At 37.0% G+C, this 19,069-nt stretch overlaps 2 protein-coding genes across 3 annotated transcripts in view; both read right to left on the bottom strand.

Annotated features, from left to right (window-relative positions):
- The window catches only part of LOC109037238 (uncharacterized), a 31,882-nt gene extending 23,412 nt beyond the window's left edge, over positions 1–8,470 (bottom strand). The window contains exons 1-3 of one of the 2 annotated variants that reach the window (XM_019051811.2): positions 8,214–8,470; positions 6,100–6,383; positions 808–1,066 (exon numbers count right to left, since the gene is read on the bottom strand). In XM_019051811.2, the coding sequence (XP_018907356.1) occupies positions 808–1,066; positions 6,100–6,383; positions 8,214–8,271 (601 nt within the window). In that variant the 5' untranslated portion in view covers positions 8,272–8,470. The remainder of the gene's footprint in view (positions 1–807; positions 1,067–6,099; positions 6,384–8,213) is intronic. The other variant, XM_072303121.1, reaches the window with a different exon arrangement.
- A 1,423-nt stretch (positions 8,471–9,893) lies between these two features.
- Positions 9,894–19,069, bottom strand: part of DAT (Sodium-dependent dopamine transporter) — a 69,258-nt gene continuing 60,082 nt past the window's right edge. The window contains exons 10-14 of the mRNA XM_019051814.2: positions 18,212–18,340; positions 17,445–17,544; positions 14,561–14,661; positions 13,872–14,039; positions 9,894–13,186 (exon numbers count right to left, since the gene is read on the bottom strand). Coding sequence (XP_018907359.1) covers positions 13,055–13,186; positions 13,872–14,039; positions 14,561–14,661; positions 17,445–17,544; positions 18,212–18,340 — 630 coding nt within the window. The 3' untranslated portion in view covers positions 9,894–13,054. The remainder of the gene's footprint in view (positions 13,187–13,871; positions 14,040–14,560; positions 14,662–17,444; positions 17,545–18,211; positions 18,341–19,069) is intronic.

Below are 19,069 nucleotides of genomic sequence, written 5' to 3'. Positions count from 1 at the left end.
TGCAGTTCACAATCCTTCATGGCATCATACACTTTCAAATTTTTCAGTGCCTAAGGCTTCTTTGGATAAACGTTGACTCCTACCGTTAGTTTTCCTAATTTTTGTGTGATTAAACACTTTAGAAGATGTTTTCCAAGAGAAATGAAATTTATAGAGAAAAGCGAAAGAAGCAATCAGCGATTGAAAGTTTTACAAGAGACCCGCATATACGTGGTCCTCAGAAAAAAATTATTAAAATTTAACGATGCTCACAAAAATATAGAAGTACGTTATTGGTAACGCGATAACGCCTTTAGAGCGAATGGGAAGATGAGATGAGAGTAAGTAGATCCTAAAAGGCTGTGCGGAAGTTGCTGATTCATAATCCTATGGAATTGTGAGGCTAACTGATTTTCCTTCCTATACCATGATAGGCAAAAACGGATACTCATGCGTTCGAATAGTGGCATCAAAATGTCAAGATAAAATGGACTACATTTTGCAATTTGGAACTATAGATTCCACCTCTTCCGGAAAAAGACTTATGTGCATAGGGAAACTAATGGGAGATACGTTGGTATGAAGAAGAATTTATAGTTCCAAATTGCAAAATGCAGTCCAAATAATCAATGAGAGGTTTTATCTGCAATTATCATTAACTAGCGACTTAAAGAATCCGTATATCCTGCTGTTATAAAATGATTGTTTCGATCAAAATTAAATTCTCAATACAGTTAGACAAACAATATGTTTAAAAAAATTAAAATGTTAAATTCATATTTTCACAAAATTTGTCCAAATAATGATCATATAAAAATTCATTCTCACCTCCGGTTCCGTAGAGTTCCATCGGCTGATTTCTGTAGGCCTGATTGCACGGAAATATGTAAGATAAAGTCTCAACATTTGAACCTATGCCTCTAGAAAATTCCTTTGAGCCCGAACGTTCTTGCTCGGCGTAGAAGGAGATCATATTCATGAATTCATAGAGATTGTAAAAATTGGTTTGTGGAACGAATATTAGGTGCTTTAATATATTTCCGACGCTGCAAAGGCACAATTGGGTACGCAGATGGTCCAAAGTGTACTGTGGAACAAACAAAAAAACATGCGAGTAACATTTTAATGAAAGAGATCTATTGCAATACGTGAAAACTATCCCAAAAAAATTATTTACATATTTCAAGTTACATAAAAAAATGAAGATAACTTTCAGCCTTCATATGGACGTATTTCTGCCAAACGGAACTTTGTGCATTATGACGTGAGGCCTGTTTTGCGTGTATTCTTATGGGTCTCAGGACACATGTCTTAATGCGCATAGTTCCGTTTGATAGAAATACATCCATATCAAAAGCAATTTTTAAAAATTCAGCGGTGATGAAGCTGATCAGGATATTGATGGTGAAACTTTCAAACCACAAATCTTGTTTGCGGTGTTCAAAAATCTCAGCTCCTATTTTATTTTTTCGAACGAGAACACGTTAACATCATTCCTTGACGTTTTTCAGACTTTGCTTTGCACAAAGAGGAAAAATCTCGAAGTTTTCAAAAATTTATGTTGAGTAGTTCTCCATTTAAAAAATTGATTATGAAAGGAAGTCTGCAACTTCGCAATCCGAGATACATGGTTTGAGAGTTCCGCAGTCGATACGCTGATCTAATTTGTGAAGCATCGTATGGACCGCGTTGAACAGGAAGGAACCAAGCCACATCAGCTATTGCCAAATTTAACTAGGCAATTCAATTTTTTACTAGAGAACGTTTGTTTGGATTCCTTTGAAAATATCGAGGAATTTGCTTCGAACTATGGAGAAAATCCGCTGAAATTTGCACGAAAATCCGCACAATCGTTTGCATGTAAAAAATTAGAGTGTCTAATTTAATTTGGCAACAGCTGACGGGGCTTGGGTCCTTTCTGATAAACGCGGTACATGTGTGGTGGAGACGGGCGAGAATGCTTTTTTTGAACCGATTTTTCACTAGATGGACGTATCTCTGCCAAACGGAACTATCTGCATTGAGACGTGAGCCCTGTTATGCATATATTTTTCTGGGTCTCAAAGCTCATGTCTCAATGCACATAGTTCCGTTTGGCAGAAATACGTCCATACACAGCTTTCAGGAGTAAGTTCTATGTCAATTTGGGGGGGCAAAATCACTAGACTGCGTGTAGTGTAATTCTCGAGATTGGACTCGTGCTTCCGTAATAATATCGAGTATATTTGGAACCATCTTCAACCTCCAACAAGTCATCACACAATTTAATTGCTCATAGCTTTGTCTTTAAATGTAACTTCTCAAACATAGGGTAACAACACGCGATTCCCACGTTTGGGCGTATTTTTGGAACAGTTGGCAAGCATTCATCACGAATGAAACAAACGTGTCGAGTTGTTTACATTCAAGATCGGGAGGATTGCGGTATCAACTCGGCACAAGAGGTAGCGTGACCACAATTTTGCATTGCCAACAAGTCATTATTAAAAAAACATGATTGTAAACGGTATATATTAGAGTAAAATTTTGCGTGCTGGTTGATATGCTCGTCCTGATTCTTACGAGCATGATTAATTGGATTGCATTTTGCAAAAAGGAACCAGGATCATTTCAATTTTGCTAAGATTATGCAACTTTCTTTACCCTGCAAACAGTGGCGTGGCGTGAATTTCGATGTATCGATTGTTATGCCATTTAAACCTATATGGAAAAGGATCGATAAACAGAGTGTTCGCAGCGAACACCTTAATAATCGATTCTTTACCATAGGTTTAAATGGCATAACAATCGATACATCGAAATTCACGCCACGCCACTGCCTGCAAATATAAACTGATCATTTATACAAGTCTTACCTTTTCTCTCAATAAACTATGAATTCAAGACAAAAATTGCCTTGGTAAATCTGATTTTTTTCATTATTTCATTAATTTTATTGCAATAAATGTATGTTGCACAATTCTAGCAACATTGTAATGCTCTTGGTTCATTTTTAAAAAATGCAATCCAATTGAGCATCTAACGTGCCTCTCGCCTTTATGAATTATTACAATGATTTGATTTTAGTCTTGCTCGATCCGAATCCGTATAGAGCATGTAGAAAATGGTTACGCAACGACTGAAAATCTAACTGTTTCAACTGTTTTCATGTGCGTCTCCCTAGATGTCAAATCAACAATACTGCCGTGCTAAGAAAAACGACGTATAAACATCCTAATGTTGCCGAAATTCCCCTCGTACAACATTTATTTTTGAGGAAATTTATGAATCTATTTCCTTGAAAGTTTCAGATCGTAGATCCAATTTCGGAGTAAATTTCTTTGAAAAATTGGAAGGAAAATCACCACAAGTTTTCTTGAAACTTCGTATTTTATCAGAAGAAATTTGGCAGCGTCAGAGGGCTCACGCGTTCTTCCTTAGTACGGCAAAATACCGCGTGGACGCCAAAGGTCCAGTTACACGTTCAAATTGAGCCATCAAATTGGGCCTCTCATTGGTCGCATCCTAACCTCAGGTCTTTTTCCACCAATCAGAGCTTCGGTTTGATGGCTCAATTTGATCGTGTAACTGAACCTCAACATGGCATCATGATTTTAACTTAGGCCGGAATTTTAAGACGTTACTCAAAACTTCCTCGACTCGAGTTTTCCTTAAGTACGCTTTTGGAGTGTCCTTGAGAATTGGCAGTATTTTAATAGTCTCAGTATTGTTTCATGTTAGTACCTTGTTAATGCCTTTTTGGTCAATCTACCAAGTTGTTATCTTGTTGATACTAGAGTCCCTTCATAGAGAGACTTAAGACAACGCCACTCATGGATGTCACAAACGGAAAAAAAGATTACACAAATCGAACGTGTTTTGCAATCTTTGATCAACCCATTCCCGAATCCGTATCTCCGCCTCTCATTCCGTTTGTTCCTTGCCGTACCCCCAATGTCCCGGTCCACTCCAGTTTATAATCTTTGCAATTGGTGAGACTGTAATCATTACTCCCGTTTGTGAGACTGTGAAGTCCTCAAATACGGGCCCTGGTAAAAATTGGCAGTAGAATCTGTGTTCCAAAATACCATAGACCTACAGCCGGCCGTAAGATTTCCAATAGCTTCTGTAGCCGGCAACACAATTTCTTATAGCCTTTTATAGCCGATGGGGATTAAGCAACAGCCTGGCGGTAAAGTGTATGCTAAACGTTACTAATTACGGAAGCTAGGACTTAGTGAGTTTTTGGACTACCGCTCTCTTTTTGGGCCGCAGAATCTTGATTCAATTTGCGAGAGAAGCTCCGTACTTTTGAAGGATGCCTGCCATTCCTAATATGTTGGAGCGCCTTCAATTTCGTATGATACTGTGCAATACCTCGGGTGTGAAATAGTTGCTTCAAGCGCCGTGGTACGCTGCGGCGCGGCGCGGTGGGCGGGCAGCCAGCGCCTACAAACCTAACAGGGATACTTCACGCATTGCGCAATGCGTGAAGTATCCCTGTTAGGTTTGTAGGCGCCAGTGCGCCGTCGCTCCGCTTTGTGTTAGGATCTAATATTTTATCTCGTGGAGTCAGCCCAACTCATGACTTTGAAATTTTTGCACATCCTGTATGGATTATTCTCATTTTAATTGATGAAAAAAATATGTAGTAAAGGAAAATATAATGTGCGTTTTGTAAATATTAAGGCGATTCCGTACAAACTTAAGGATTTACAAAACACACGAATTTCTACACAATTTCTTATAGCCTTTTATAGCCGATAGCGAAAAAGCAACAGCCAGGTGATAAAGTGTAAAGCCCGGCGATAGGAACTATAGCCCGGCTGTATAATTTTTTATCGCTTCGTGTAGCCCGGCCGTATGATTTTTTCCACTTTCTACAGCCAGCTATATGATTTTCTATCGCCTTCTTCAGTTGGCTATAAGAACTCCTATGGTATTTTGAAACGCAGCTCCTATCGCCAATTTTTACCAGGGGGAACCAATCAGAAATGAATTCGTATTGTCTTTACTATCAGTATACAAGGACTGTAGTTGATATCATGTTTCAATTGTTTTACTCCCAGCATAGTCGCTTTTAAGGTGATTCGACGGTTGCTATTTCGTGTGTCAGAGCGACGTGCGATATATCGCATCAATTCGATCCATAATTTCAGCTACCTGTCATTTTTTTCGAATTCTGAGATCGCACTTCTGTTGACATGAGACTAAAGAATTCTTGTACCAAATTTGACAAAGAAATTCGACTAATGAAAGGCAGGGTTTTTTTAGAGGAAAAACATCACATTCTATATGGGTTTCGAAACGGCACTCGAATGCGATAGTTTTCCTCTGAAAAAACTCTGCCTTTAATACGTTACGATTCTTTGTCAAATTTGGTAAATGGATTCTTAAGTCTCGTGACAACAAAAGTGTCATCTCAGAATTCGAAAAAAATGACACGTAGCTGAAATTATGGAACGAATTGATGCGATATATCGCACGTCGCTCTGACACAAAAAATGGCAACCGTCGAATCACCTTATGGCCTGGTTACACGCTCAAATTTCCGTCAAATTCCGATCAAAATGATGACCAAGATGGCGGTCGAGAGTTATCTAGGTTGATGAGTAAAATTAATTAAAACAGCGTGTTGATTGAAATAAGCATGAAATAAGCACGGTTGTGTGGAAATCAGATGAAGGTTGAGCCTCACAGCTCCATCATCTACCATCAAATGTTTTCAGCCCTGCATAGACGATCAAATTCCGAACCAATTCCAATCAAAGTAGACATGCTGATGACAGGTGGTCACCATCTACCATCTTTTGACGGGCCGCACTTTTTTGTTCAAAGTAAGATCAGAACGGAGTGCCACCATTCATCATTTCCTGCCACAGGAAACATTTCTGCCAAGTTTTCATTTTAAAATGAAGCAAATTAATGAGTTTAAGACTGATGACTCCCGACACTTTGATGCTACTTTGATCGGAATTGGTTCGAGAATTTGATCGTCTATCGAGGCCTTTCAGGCCGCAGAAATTTGATGGTAGATGGTGCGCAGCAGTCACCATTTGATCGGAAATTGATGGAAATTTGAGCGTGTAACCAGCACACTAACAAGGAGTGCTTTCAACCTTTTATTTTGGGGAGTCATACCTGCCATCCGGAATAATAATTGAACCGCCTTCGCGTGAGAGTGGTGTCCTCGAATTTGAAAGTGGACCAAGATTCGGGATAGTAGAAGGCGTGGTACCAGTTCCTGCAAACTTGGGATGCGTTGTATTTCTCCTTGACGGTCAGGTAAGAGAATATTCTCTCGAGAACCAAATCCGGCAGCTTGTCCCAATCGCTCGGCTCGAAGTCTTCTTCTTTCTCCCGAGCGAGTCCCTCTCTCCGGAGCCTCTCGTGTTCCTCCTTCTCCCATGTTTTGGCCTCTTCAGCTGAAAAACTGAACGAAATCAGACAGTTGTTTCTTGCAAGAAAAGGAAGTGGGTATGAGCACCTCTCAGATTGGAGTCAAACTTGTTACATTTAAGTCATTAGCCTTAGAGTACCTTTATAGACAGAGTATGGCCATTCGTATCTTTTTACTACAGGAGAACTGTTCCGCTGTTTGATTGGTCAACGAGTTTTTAGGCTTCATGATGCTCTTACGGCCGTAAATAAACAAACAAGATGGCGGCTCACCGTAACATCGATAAGAAGCTAAATTTGACAAAAATGTTATTTATACGGCTGTAACAATTTAAGCTAGCATATCTACGAATAACACACGAAAAACACATGAAAACAGTGTTAAATCGCCTCTCACCTTTATCACAGGAGGATGTAAGATGTATGTACATAACCTCAATATAGCTTGCTGATAACAGCAATCTTGTTTGTTTATTTACGGCCGTAAGAACATTGTGTCAGCCTATTTTCACGCGACCAATGAAAAACCGGAACAGAAATGGTCATACTCTGTCTATAAAGGTACTCTAATTAGCTTGTGTCACACTATCAAAGCTAGCCATCAAAATATCGAGGTCAGGTGTTGTGATTGGCTTATTCGATGACTTGGACAAATCCCAGCACTTGACCTTGATATTTTGATGGAGTATTTTGATAGTGTGACACACGCTATAGCTGTTGGTACTACTTAACGCAAAATAGAAATGCGCATCATAAATCGTCGTTCCCCGCACAAAAAAACTTCACTTTTTCACAAGGTTGTAAAACTGACTCAAGCGATTCAATTTTTGACAAGGATGTACCTGTCCAATTTTTGTCTAAAATTTTCCTGAGTTTAACCAGAGATCAGAGGAAAAATCAGTGAAATCTTCAACTAGGAATGCCCGAGACTCTCCTGGTATAAATGCAATTTTCGATGAGAAATTTGGCAATATTCAAATTTAGTTACGTCCTTTCGCGGGGAGAACGCCAAAATGAAATGTTTACATTATGTTTTTTTTTTTTTTTTTTTTTTTTTTTTTTGAGCAATACAGGTTACGGTTATCCGGAAGGCAAACCTGCCGTATTAACATAAAGCGCCATATTATCGATCGGACGTTGCGAAATTTTTCAGGGTAAATTATTTATTTTAGAGGCAAAGATTGAGTCCAAGATTCCTAATTCTATTCTTCCTACAAATCCAATCAACAATTCACTGACAGTCCTGCCTCATAAAAATCTTAGTCACATTACGATGTGTGTCCATTATTTGGCTGGTTTAAACCTTATTTTACTGACAAGTTAGAGGATATCAATTTGCTTGATTTTTCAATTTTCGAAATTGATACCTAATGTCAATACATGATACGAAAAGTATTTTGGTAAATACACGACACCTCTACATCTAAAAGCTCAATAGAGCATTCAACCTGCCGTGTAATAGATTCTGAACTGATGCACCGTAGCTGAGCTGACACAGCACAGCTGATGTTTAAAAATAAATCACGCTTTAGAAAAAGTGAGTCGGACATTGACGTACCAACTGCGCACTCACTCCTCGAAACTTTTTGCGCAGATCCGTCTCAAAAATTCATTACATCTCCGCATATTTTCTTCCATTTTTATTTCCGCAAATTTATGCAAATCATTCATTAGGGCATTCAAATGCAATATTAGGTGACTTACTGACTAGAAATAATAAAAATACGTTAAAAATCTACTGAGTGCTGAGTAATATATTGATCAAATTCAGCATTATTTGCGTAAAATTCAGTTAATAGTTAAGACTGAACCGTTTTAGTTCCTCTTAGCATAAATATGTCCAGATAAACACTCACCTGCTGCAAATTCAGCGTACTGCTGCTCATAGTCGAATAGCGTATCAAGATCACCCATCGCACAACAAACCCGCAGCACAAAAATCACTTCATAACAGCACTTCCGCGGAAAATTTCACTCGATCGCGTCGAAATAACCCCGAATCGGACGAAAATCCCGCGGACCTACGACCGAAAACCTCTCGATCTTACGTTTGACCAGACGCCGGAGACTCGCATCGAATCTGGTCAAAATTTTTGGCGCCGCCCCAAAAACTATATAAAGCGCGCAAAGCGGATAATAAATAGACTCCTCTATGCGGCGTCAAATTTTCCTCCTTTGTCATCTCGGCTGTTGTTACTGTTTTGAGATTTCGCTTTTCGCGCTTTTCAGGGCTGTCATTTTCATTGCCGCCGCTGTAAATCACTTCCAGCGAGAGTGACACATCGACAGTGGAACTGCAAAAATGCGTAACTCAATTTGCAACGTTGCGACTGCCTGCCATAATTTATTAATTAAATGGAAAAGTGTTGAATGTCATTTCTGAGAAATTTTTCTGAATTTTCCTCTCTGTGTGAAGAATATTCTGTGAAATTTTCAAGCAATCGTACATACACCGGAAAAAAACACATTGAATCTAGAGTCCAGACTCTTTTAAAAACATTGAAAAGAAAAAATACTCTTGATTTAATCGGACTTTTGCTTAAATCAAGAACCAAGCCTCTTAATTTGAGCGGATTTCCTTTTGATTTAAGCAAAAATCTGATTGAATCAAGAGTATTTTTTCTTGTCAATGTTTTCAAGAGTCTGGACTCTAGATCCTGTGTGTTTTTTTCCAGTGTAGTGCTGTTTTGTTTTCCTTGAGAAAATAAAAATTTAAAACTTCTCAACTGAGATACGCGTTTTTGTAGTTTCAACATCGACTTGAGCTCATAATTTTACGAGTCAATGATTCATCGGAAAATGGCTTTATGTTCCTTTTGTCAAAATATTATGGTTCTTTCACGAATTGGAATCTTTGTTGTGTTGAGAGGAAACGTTGCACGAGCATTAGATGATGCCATATTGTTTTAAATGAAGAATATTCTTAATTTGAAAAAACTCATCGAAAGTTTTCCGGAAACTTTTTTAGTAAACAAGATTAAACTGACCATAAAATTTTTCGGGTGGATGCGCAATACTGTTCAATGAATTTGTATTTCATAAGAATAGATTTGGCAACATGAACATTTTCATGCTACCTTTTTCCGCATAATATGGCTGAGCAAGAAACTTGTACATAATACACCGCGGAGATTATCCAAGGATGAGCTTGTGCTGTTTTTAAAAAAATCGGATGTCCGAAGGGTTACCATGAAGAAAGTATTCCTACGAATATCATTCTATTATTACAAAAGAATCACGCAATTCAGAACTGTCACTTTTTTACTACCGCAGTAAATCACTTCCAGCGAGAAACGCTCTTGAATTCATGTTTAGTCCATTCCCTGTTATAAGGGATTTTCTTCATTCAAGTTTTTCCCAGTTCATCCCAGAATTTTGAAGATCGTCCAAAACGAGAGTTCTTTTATCAGTTTTATATCATAGTCTTGGAGACAAACCTAAAATCAAAAATTGCTGTGACATTTTTAGAATTTTGAGAACGCAATGAGACCACTTTGTTCTCTTTCATCAAGAAAATGAATGAAATAAAACAAGAATCTAGTAAAATCCAAGCCAAAATTTCAAAGTGGCTGTCTTTGAAGAGAATAATGGCTTGATTTTATTTATGAATCTTTTGAAAATCATTATACCTAATGAAGCAGAATAACAAAGCTAATGTTTCTGTACATCATTTAACTTATTGAGCGTACTTTTTTCCAAATGCAGTTGCTTAGTAAAATTATAACAACAATAATTGGGCAACGTAAATAAAAGTTTTAAAGAATATAAGCTTTTTTAAGAATGTGGAAGAAACAAATATTCAACTTACATATAAAGAGTAGGTAAATGCAAAGTCTAGGGATCAAAATGGCTGACTTTGATCGCTAAACTTTACACGTTTTTTTTTAAATACATTAAATTAAAAGTCTTCTACAACCATTACCTACTAGAAACAAATCCATCAATGAGGGAATGCTTCAATCAATAAAAAAGAAAAGAGTAAATAAATTAAGTATGCACAGATAATATCGATAAATTGTTTGGTCAAGATAGTCAGTCGAATTTGTACAACCGCTGCATAAAAAATAGAAATAAGCTAAGATTAATATACAATATGTGTTCAAAAAACTCTACAGAATTTACACATTTAATACAAAGTCTAACACCTTAAAAAAAATTCGAACGAAAAAATGCAATAGTTGCTGGAAATCAGTTAACGCAATTATCACCGTAATATAGTCAAACTATGAGCATTTTGATCATGAAAATAATTTAGCAGATTTCAAACAATCAAACGTGAATTTATGTCATCTTTACACTTATAAAGTGTTTCTGTCTCTATCAACTGCCTGTGTCTACTAATATTTTCTTCTACACCCAAAACTAATCCGATGACCTCTTGAAGAAATGAACAATTTTTCCACTATTTCGGCTCAATTTAGATTCCTTTTCCCATCATATCTTGATAGATTCACGTTAGGAGGTATAACCAAGTAAATATCAGGATATTAAACCTGTTCTCCAAATTCAACTGCATTTTCAGGCAAAATTAGAACTTGAGAAATTTTTGAATATTCCTCAAATATTCAGCAATAATAAGGAGAAAAAAGTCCCTAAAAATACAATATAATTTTGATGGGCGAGGCGCTAAAATTTATAAAGAGGAGGGTTTAAATACATGCATATATTTTGCACGTGATTTGACTTGAAAAAGTTTCGTTCGCTCATAAATATTTTTACGCAAAAGTTTTGGTATAAAAGGTAGCGCAGCACAGAGTTTAAAGTCGGCCTCTATGGAGTGATTCATGCCAATGCAAAATATGATATTTTTACTATCTTTTAAAATCTGTACGTATTATTTGAGGAAAATTTCAGTTTCCGAAAGTTAGGTCACTCACAAAAGATGGATACCAACTCTTATTTGAAGAAGAACTAGATTCAAAATTTATAATAATTTAAAAAAAAAAAAAAAAAAAAAAAAAAAAAAAAAAAAGTCGATACAATGTGAAGATTTCTGGAGCAACCTTGCATGCATTTGAAACAGAGCTTTCCGGTGATAATTCTCTTCAAAATGCTCATGTTCACCAAAAACGTGGACTTTTACGGAACCTTTTTCCAATACAAATGTGGAGTAGCCTATTTAAGACTAAAGACAGGACTACACCCGTTGAGTATTATCCGAACAGCTGCGTTTCTCTACATAGAAACATTTAATAACTAAAACAAAGGTCTAAGAGACCCAATATTCGAAGATAAACGTACGACTCTACAATATTTTACATTCAATTTAATCGATACTATTAAAATTCCTATCGTTTCTCTCAAACATTCGTTTCATCACTCATCTGTCAGAATTCTATTAAAATAACCGAAAAGGTTTCTTTTGACATTCCAAAAACAGAAATCACACGCACTCCGAGGTTTGATTCTTCAGTTCCACATAAAACCAATTTAACGGCCTTCAATGGGTCAGTTGCGTTGGTCAAAGAATCGTGTTTTGATGCTTGATTCTTATAGGTTAGCTAAAAATAATAAGATCTGTCCAAACAGCAACTCTCTGCGCTCAGTAGTAATCAAGATTTAACACTTTGAAAATTTCGGTTTATGACGTCATCCACCGCGGGAGTGACACCTTTGGTTTCATCCACCTTGCTTTTATCCGAGTTTTACGTTGAGTAACCCACTGCAAATGTGTGTCTCACTGGTTGATGAAAGCAAGGTGGAAGAAACCAAGGGTGCCACTACCGCGGTAGATAACGTCATTTACTGAATTTTTCAAAGCGCAATATCTTAGTTGATATTGAACGTAGAAAGTTGCTGTTTGGACATATCTTATTATCTTTGGCTAATCGGCAAGAATCAAGTATCAAGCCCTTCTGTTACTGGCACGACTGACCCGTTTCCACCCAAATGTCCACAGCAAACTGACCAAGCACCACAGAATTTTTGTACTCCTTGCACTCAAGCCCTAGGGACCAACATTTTACATTTAACATTTCAATTCACATCTTAACAGAACATTTAATATTAATGGAAACATGAGAGATTCATTTGTGTTTCTCATGTTTTTCAAACATTTTTAAGTCTCGGCCTTGTTAGGCGATCAAAAGACGAACGAACTGAGTCTAGGAGTTAAATTTTTGGACACTGCACGCATATGAAAATGGAGTCCAGTCTGTTGGATTCTCGACTGCATTGAGAGAGCTTTTTTAAAAACAAATTTTGTGGCCCCTTTCTAGGAAACCTGGGGCTTTTCATTAAAGCGTGACTAAAAGTAAACATTCTAATGAGACACACAATTGGATTTCAAAGCTGCATGCTTTTAGTGATTACAGATCTCCGACTTTTAAATGAGGAATGCCTATACTAACGTTAAAACGGAAACTTATAAATATCTGGTATCCGAATCATTTAGAAATAGGTATCTCCCTGTGGAAATTATCAATTCAGCAACCATTAATTCAACTGTGGTGCGTTTTCCATTTCCGTGGTATTTCGTCACTTCGTCCGGGATCGATCACCTAAAATGGGCTCGATTTGACCAATGTAGAATTTCTAAGTGACGTAATACTTTTTACTAAAAATTATATCACTGTATCTAATCTCCTCTTCAGGGATGGATGAGTCCCTTACAAACCTTTCCTTCGAACCAAGAAGAAGGATTCAATTTTGCAGCGATGACGTTTTTCCGACGAAGTGGTGGTGTTTTTTTACTCGATTAAACAGAATCCGTGGCCTGGGGGCTGGTCAAACGTATTTGAGCAGAGTCACTTTCAATTCCGTTTAAGGACATCGGTCGTGCTAGAACAGTTTGGTGGTCCCTCCACGGAGTTATCAATATTTTCAGCCTCTGAAATATCACAAAGTGTAATCAATATGGAGTGATGGAAAGATGCCAGCTTCCGGAGGATCTCTACCATGACAGATTCCTGTGGCGAGTAGGCGTTGCAGAGCGCTCTGGCGCGCCGTAATAACGACTTTTACATACATAATCAATATTTGGATCGGTTTAGCAGAGAGGAACCAAGCCACATCAGAATTTGCCAAATTTAACTGGGCAGGTTATTTTTTTACAAGAGAGCGTTTTTGTAGATTCCTTTTAGATTTTTAAGTAATTTGCTTCATGCAATGGAGAAAGTTCATTGAATTTGCACAAAAATTCGCACAACCATTTTCATGTCAAAAATTAAACCGTCCAATTAATTTAGCAATAGCTGATATGACTTAGTTCCTTCCTGTTAATGCGGTCCACTTATCGGTCTGGCTCAAATCCATATTGTATAAAATGAGTAAAAAAGAATTTCATACTCCTTAAAGGGATCAGTAACCATTTTTATGTTTATTTGATGATTTCCTCAAGGCGGAAAAAAATGGGGTGAAACAGTCGAAAGGTAAACCGCCGTACTGCACATTAACAGCAGATCTTAATTTTCCGAAAGAGATCGATTAGCTTCTTCCTGCACAATGCCTGCAATGCTCAATTTACAAAAAAGGTATTATTCTTATACAGCTGAACATTTGTTTATAATACTCACCTGCGCACATGATCCAGGAGTTATTAAAAACTGATACAACGCCATGCCGGGAATCATGGCTATACTTGACCCCGCTATCGACCATCCAATCAAATTCGCCCATCCAGGGTAAATGTAGTTCTCGTAACTAAATGTATCCAAGGCCATGAAACCATAGACAATAATGAACTAAGGAGGAAACAAACAAAGTATATTAGAATTTTTGTTAATCAAAAGGGTCCGGTGAGGTTCATACCATGGCATAAAAGAGTTTTATTCTGTGTCATATTTGGTACTTATGTAAAACATTTTTTTTTATCGGAAATCCTACGCAAAACCTTTAGAAAATCTACATTTTTTCAACTAGATGGATATTCACTCCAAATTTTTGAAATTAAGTACATTGATTGAAGAAAATCAGGTCGATCAAGTCGGACAGAAAGATAGTTTAGTTTTTTATCGTGCAATAGTTTTAGTAAGAAAATAAAGTATTTTCTCTCTGATATAAGAAGTTCTTTGTCTAAAACGAAAATCAATGCAAACAATTAATTATCTCTCAGTTCAAACAAATCATATGTCAATATACATTCGCTAATAGTAAATTGGATTGACTTGAAGTAAGTGAATAAGGCTCAGTCCAAAATGATGATTTTATACATTTTTAAGAGGGACATAATAATTTATAAGATCATAATTTATGTTGAACATACCGTTATAAAAATTGGCGCTACAAATCGCCAGCAAATTTTCCAATACAGACCGGGTGAAAAACCAATCATGTCCTTTATGTCATCACTGAATCGCTGCGTCCCTAAAAATAACGTCAGAAAAACTCACAAATTTATCGATATAAAAGTGGTTCCTCTTTTGGAGAATACTGAACTTTTGAAATAAAACACTACACTTTTAATCCCAGGGTTATTTTGAAAAAATGTGACTACATTTTGCAATAGACAACTGCTATTTCTGGCTGATCCATGAACTCGCCTATCCCATTAGGATAACTAAAGGCACATACATGGTTTCTCAAATAAGCTGGGGATGTAGTCCCTTAATGTAAAATGTAGTTCAATTATCATCCTTACATAGGTTACGCAATAGCTCATGGTAAAATTTGATGTTGACGATAAGGTCCCAAAAAATTTAAACCTGGTTGCTAACTTTATGTGGCACGCACTTACAAGTTAGCCAACATTCTAGGTTGAAAATTTTTTGTGTGTATTGCCTCACGTTAGAGGTCAAATTATTCAACTGTTGGTGTTGGTGCTCAATCAGAAGTATGATCAAAATTTTCACAAACTAAATGCTGTCTTATTATTATTGCTTAACATCGTAGAATGTCTAGTGACTTTTACTCAAAGCCTAAAATATGCAATCCAAAATGAAGCTTTTAATAGGATGCTAAAAATTCAATAGCTATAAATTTATATTCGAGTCGCTTGAGGAAATGCCCAACTCAAGAAATTGTACTGAATTTTCGTAGAAATGGAGACAACAACATCTGCCCAAACGTCAAGTTTGCTGCAATTATAAAAATTATGTCCAAACGGGATTAATTTTAACTGATAAAAAGTCCACTGAGCCCTTAGAAATTTCACAATGATAGTTTATTTAAACGCAATATTAGCTCTGATATAATTGTTCAGGACATTCCGTTAACGACTTTTTGTTAGCGCACCTGTCTGGTCCAGTAGTTTACGTCCACGCGTAAAATAAGCAACAGTGACTTGGTCCAAGCATAATATTTTAGTCCGAATATAAAATTATATGGAACAAATATTTCTTCATTTTAAAAACATTTACATTTTTAAAACGTGGCAAATATTTGTAAAACCTTTCCTAAGCTACGTCATTTATATTAATCTCAATGAGCCGTACTTTTGTTGAAAGAAACTGTACAAAAATGAATAAAAGAGGAAAAGAGAACCAAGAAGCTCTCAATCTTTGGGTTTAACCAATTTTTACATTTATCTATTAGAGTCAAATAGTCCAATTTTGAGCGTTTGGTTGCGCGTACACCATTCTGCAGCACAGTAAAGTCATAAAATATAAAAGAAAATAAATTAAAGTACTTTGGAAATCATTAAATTTGACACGGAACCACCTTACTTTTTACAAATATTATTCAAATATTACACTCAATATTACAAATAATATTAATTTTTCCCTTAACACACATTTTTTCTTCAATTTAAATGAGAATATTCCATGCAGAGTGTGCAATCATTTCAAAATTATGAGTGGAAAACGCTGACTCCGCGAGTTTAAATATCAGAGCTCAACACAGAGCGGACTGCGGAGCCGCGTGCTGCCGGCCCGAAACGGGCACCGGCTCCTACAAACCTAACAGGAATACTTCACGCATTGCGCAAAGCGTGAAGTCTCCCTGTTAGGTTTGTAGGCGCCACTTTCGCGCTGGCCGCCCGCCCGTCCACGGCGCCTCAAGCAACTATTTCACAACACAGGTGTTGCACAGTATCATACGAAATTGAAGGCGCTCCAACATATTAAGAATGACAGGCATCATTTAAGAGTACGGAGCTTTCCTCGCAAAATAAATCAAGATACTGCGGCAGAAATAGAGAGTGGTAGTCCGAAAACTCACTAAGTCCTAGCATTCTCGCATTCGTGTTTAATGACGTTTAGCATAATTTTTTAATTTCATTACAGAAAAAATTGACTCGATTTAGGCAGAAACATGCCTGAGTATGCCACCAAGAAGATTTAATTTTGATCAAAAATAAAATAGCTAAATGAAAGCGGATTTCTGCTAGATGTAAGTGACTTTTCTTTTTATAGCATCTTTTCGTCTTAAAACAAGCATTAATTTCTTCATTGATTTATAAGGAAATCTTCTTGGCAGTATTTGAGCATATTTCTGCTTGAATAAAGTCACATTTTCCTCTAATGAAGTTCAAAAATCATGCTAAACGTTATTTAATGCAGGTACTAGGACTCAGTAAGTTTTTCGACTACCGCTCTCTTTTTGTAATCAACGCTCGATTTAATTTGCGAGGGAACTTCGTGCTTTTGAAAGATGCCATCAAATCTGATACGTTAGGGTGCCTTCAATCTCGTATGATTCTGGGCAACACCTCCGTGGTGAAATAGTAGCTCGAAGTGCCGCGGCACGCTGACGCTGTCTCGAAATTATCGTACACGGGAAAAATCTAAGAGCCTATAGCTGAGGCAAATCAAAAGGTTCATTCGGTCCAGATATAACTAGCTATAATTTTATTGAAAGATAATCGAATCCTGTTGTACCAAAGAGCTGTAGAGAGTTTTAGTGAATTTTCCCTCATGGAATTGACGTTCCCCCTTTTTTGCCAATAATCTCAAGTATATATTTTTTCTCCGTTGGACCAAACAAACAAAAAAAGAAGCAACCCCTCATAGTTCCAAGACGTTTTTTATTCTCATTCAAAAACGCCGTGAGAAATATTGTCGTTTGTATTTACATGTGGACAAATGAACTTTAGGTCTCAATTGGTAGGTGGACCAAAACTCCAATGCCGAAAAAATGTGTCGGCGTAAACTACTAGAAAAGACAGGTGCGCGGACAAAACGTCGTTGACGAAATGTCCTATGACCTACCATAAATCCACGATACTGCCAATGACTCGCACAGAACTGCGAACAATATTGAATATGTTGCTGCGTAGTGCTCTAACAAACTGAAGAAATAAACTCCACCCTGCAGAAACATAAAAATAGCTAAAATTGAGAAAAAATAGTTAAGGATTAATGTATCTCTAGGGAGTAATGAAAAAACGTCAGAAACGGACACATAATGGCAGAATAAAGGAGAAAAACATTTGAATATTTAATTAGTCGTTGGGCAATCTGGGCATCTATTTTTGGATTGTTTCTCATGAAAGAGATGAATTAAGAACGGAAATTTTGAAACACCGCAATGGAGATACGTGGTTTCGCACTTCAGTCGGACCGATACAGACATCCAACGAGCTTAAATAGTAGCATCGAGTCCCCTTCACCGCCGACCAACGCGTTTGTCGATCGAATCAACTGCAGGTATTATGCGTAGGAAGTCAAAACGCCTTCAAATTTAGATAATTGGATGGATGCTTCACGTACTTTAAAAACAACAATGGTTTTTACCCAGATTTGAAGCGAATCCATCCCTGAAACAATTTTCACGATTTAACGATGGGATTAAAAAATTACTTCTTATTTTTGCTCTGATCATTACTTTCTTTGTATACCTCTTTCGTATTCACCATTCATTTAGAGTTTAAAGCATTTTACCGATTTTCCTCCAAAATTAAAGTATTCCTCATCCACATGATTCATACAAAATATAAAGATAAATGCAAAAAAAAAAATACGTTTTAAAGAATTACCTGAGAGCAAGAAACTAATCCAACAAGAAAGTAAATAGAAAACAGAATGGCTACAAAAATTTCCCGGTTCCGGCCGATCAATGGAAATTCGTCGCTCAGTGCCGTTATGATTGCTTCAGAACCACCAAACTGAAAAAAAACCAACGCTATGAACTGACAACATCTTGGATAAATCGTCAATGGAAGTGATAAGTCAAAATAATGAAGGAGGGCCTTTTAAGAACCAGAAATTTTCTACACTTCATTCGAATATCATCTATTGCTGCGAGTGTAAGAAAAAACTAGCGCGCCTTCATGTTTTGCATGTGCAACCCGGTCATCCATCGAGTGCGAATAGTTGCATCTAGCCGTTTGCCCTCATATCATATTAATTATTGTGTTAAATGACAGACTTATCAAATTACGTTACAGATTGGACCACTAGAAAGGTCAAGGTTTGAAAACGTATAGAACGTGTTTTTTTTTTAATTTCCAAGAGGCGTAAGGACAATGTAGGCACTGTAAAGAGCCTCCCCAAACGTGGCCCCTTTTTCGGGGAACCATGATATTAATACAGAAGAAGTTAGTAGAAGTGTGGTTAAAATGCTATCTTTTGATGGGAAAAGCTTAAGTCTATAACAATGACAATACTGGCATTAACTCAGAAAGTGAGAAAATATTTAGGATAACTTATATCGATGGTCAAACCACGTATCTCCGTCTGTTACAGCGCAGACTTCTTGTCATACTCTATTTGTTTCCTGGAAAACTTCTCGACCTAACTTTTTGAAAACTTCTGTGGTTTTTTTTCACGATTAGCAGAACATTCTTAAAGTTGGCTTATTTTTCTCCCAAAAAATAAACAAGGAAGTGAACTTT

The sequence above is a fragment of the Bemisia tabaci genome, chromosome 8 (assembly GCF_918797505.1).
Source record: "Bemisia tabaci chromosome 8, PGI_BMITA_v3".
Lineage (NCBI taxonomy): Eukaryota > Metazoa > Arthropoda > Insecta > Hemiptera > Aleyrodidae > Bemisia > Bemisia tabaci.
This window is presented reverse-complemented; position numbering and strand designations above follow the sequence as displayed.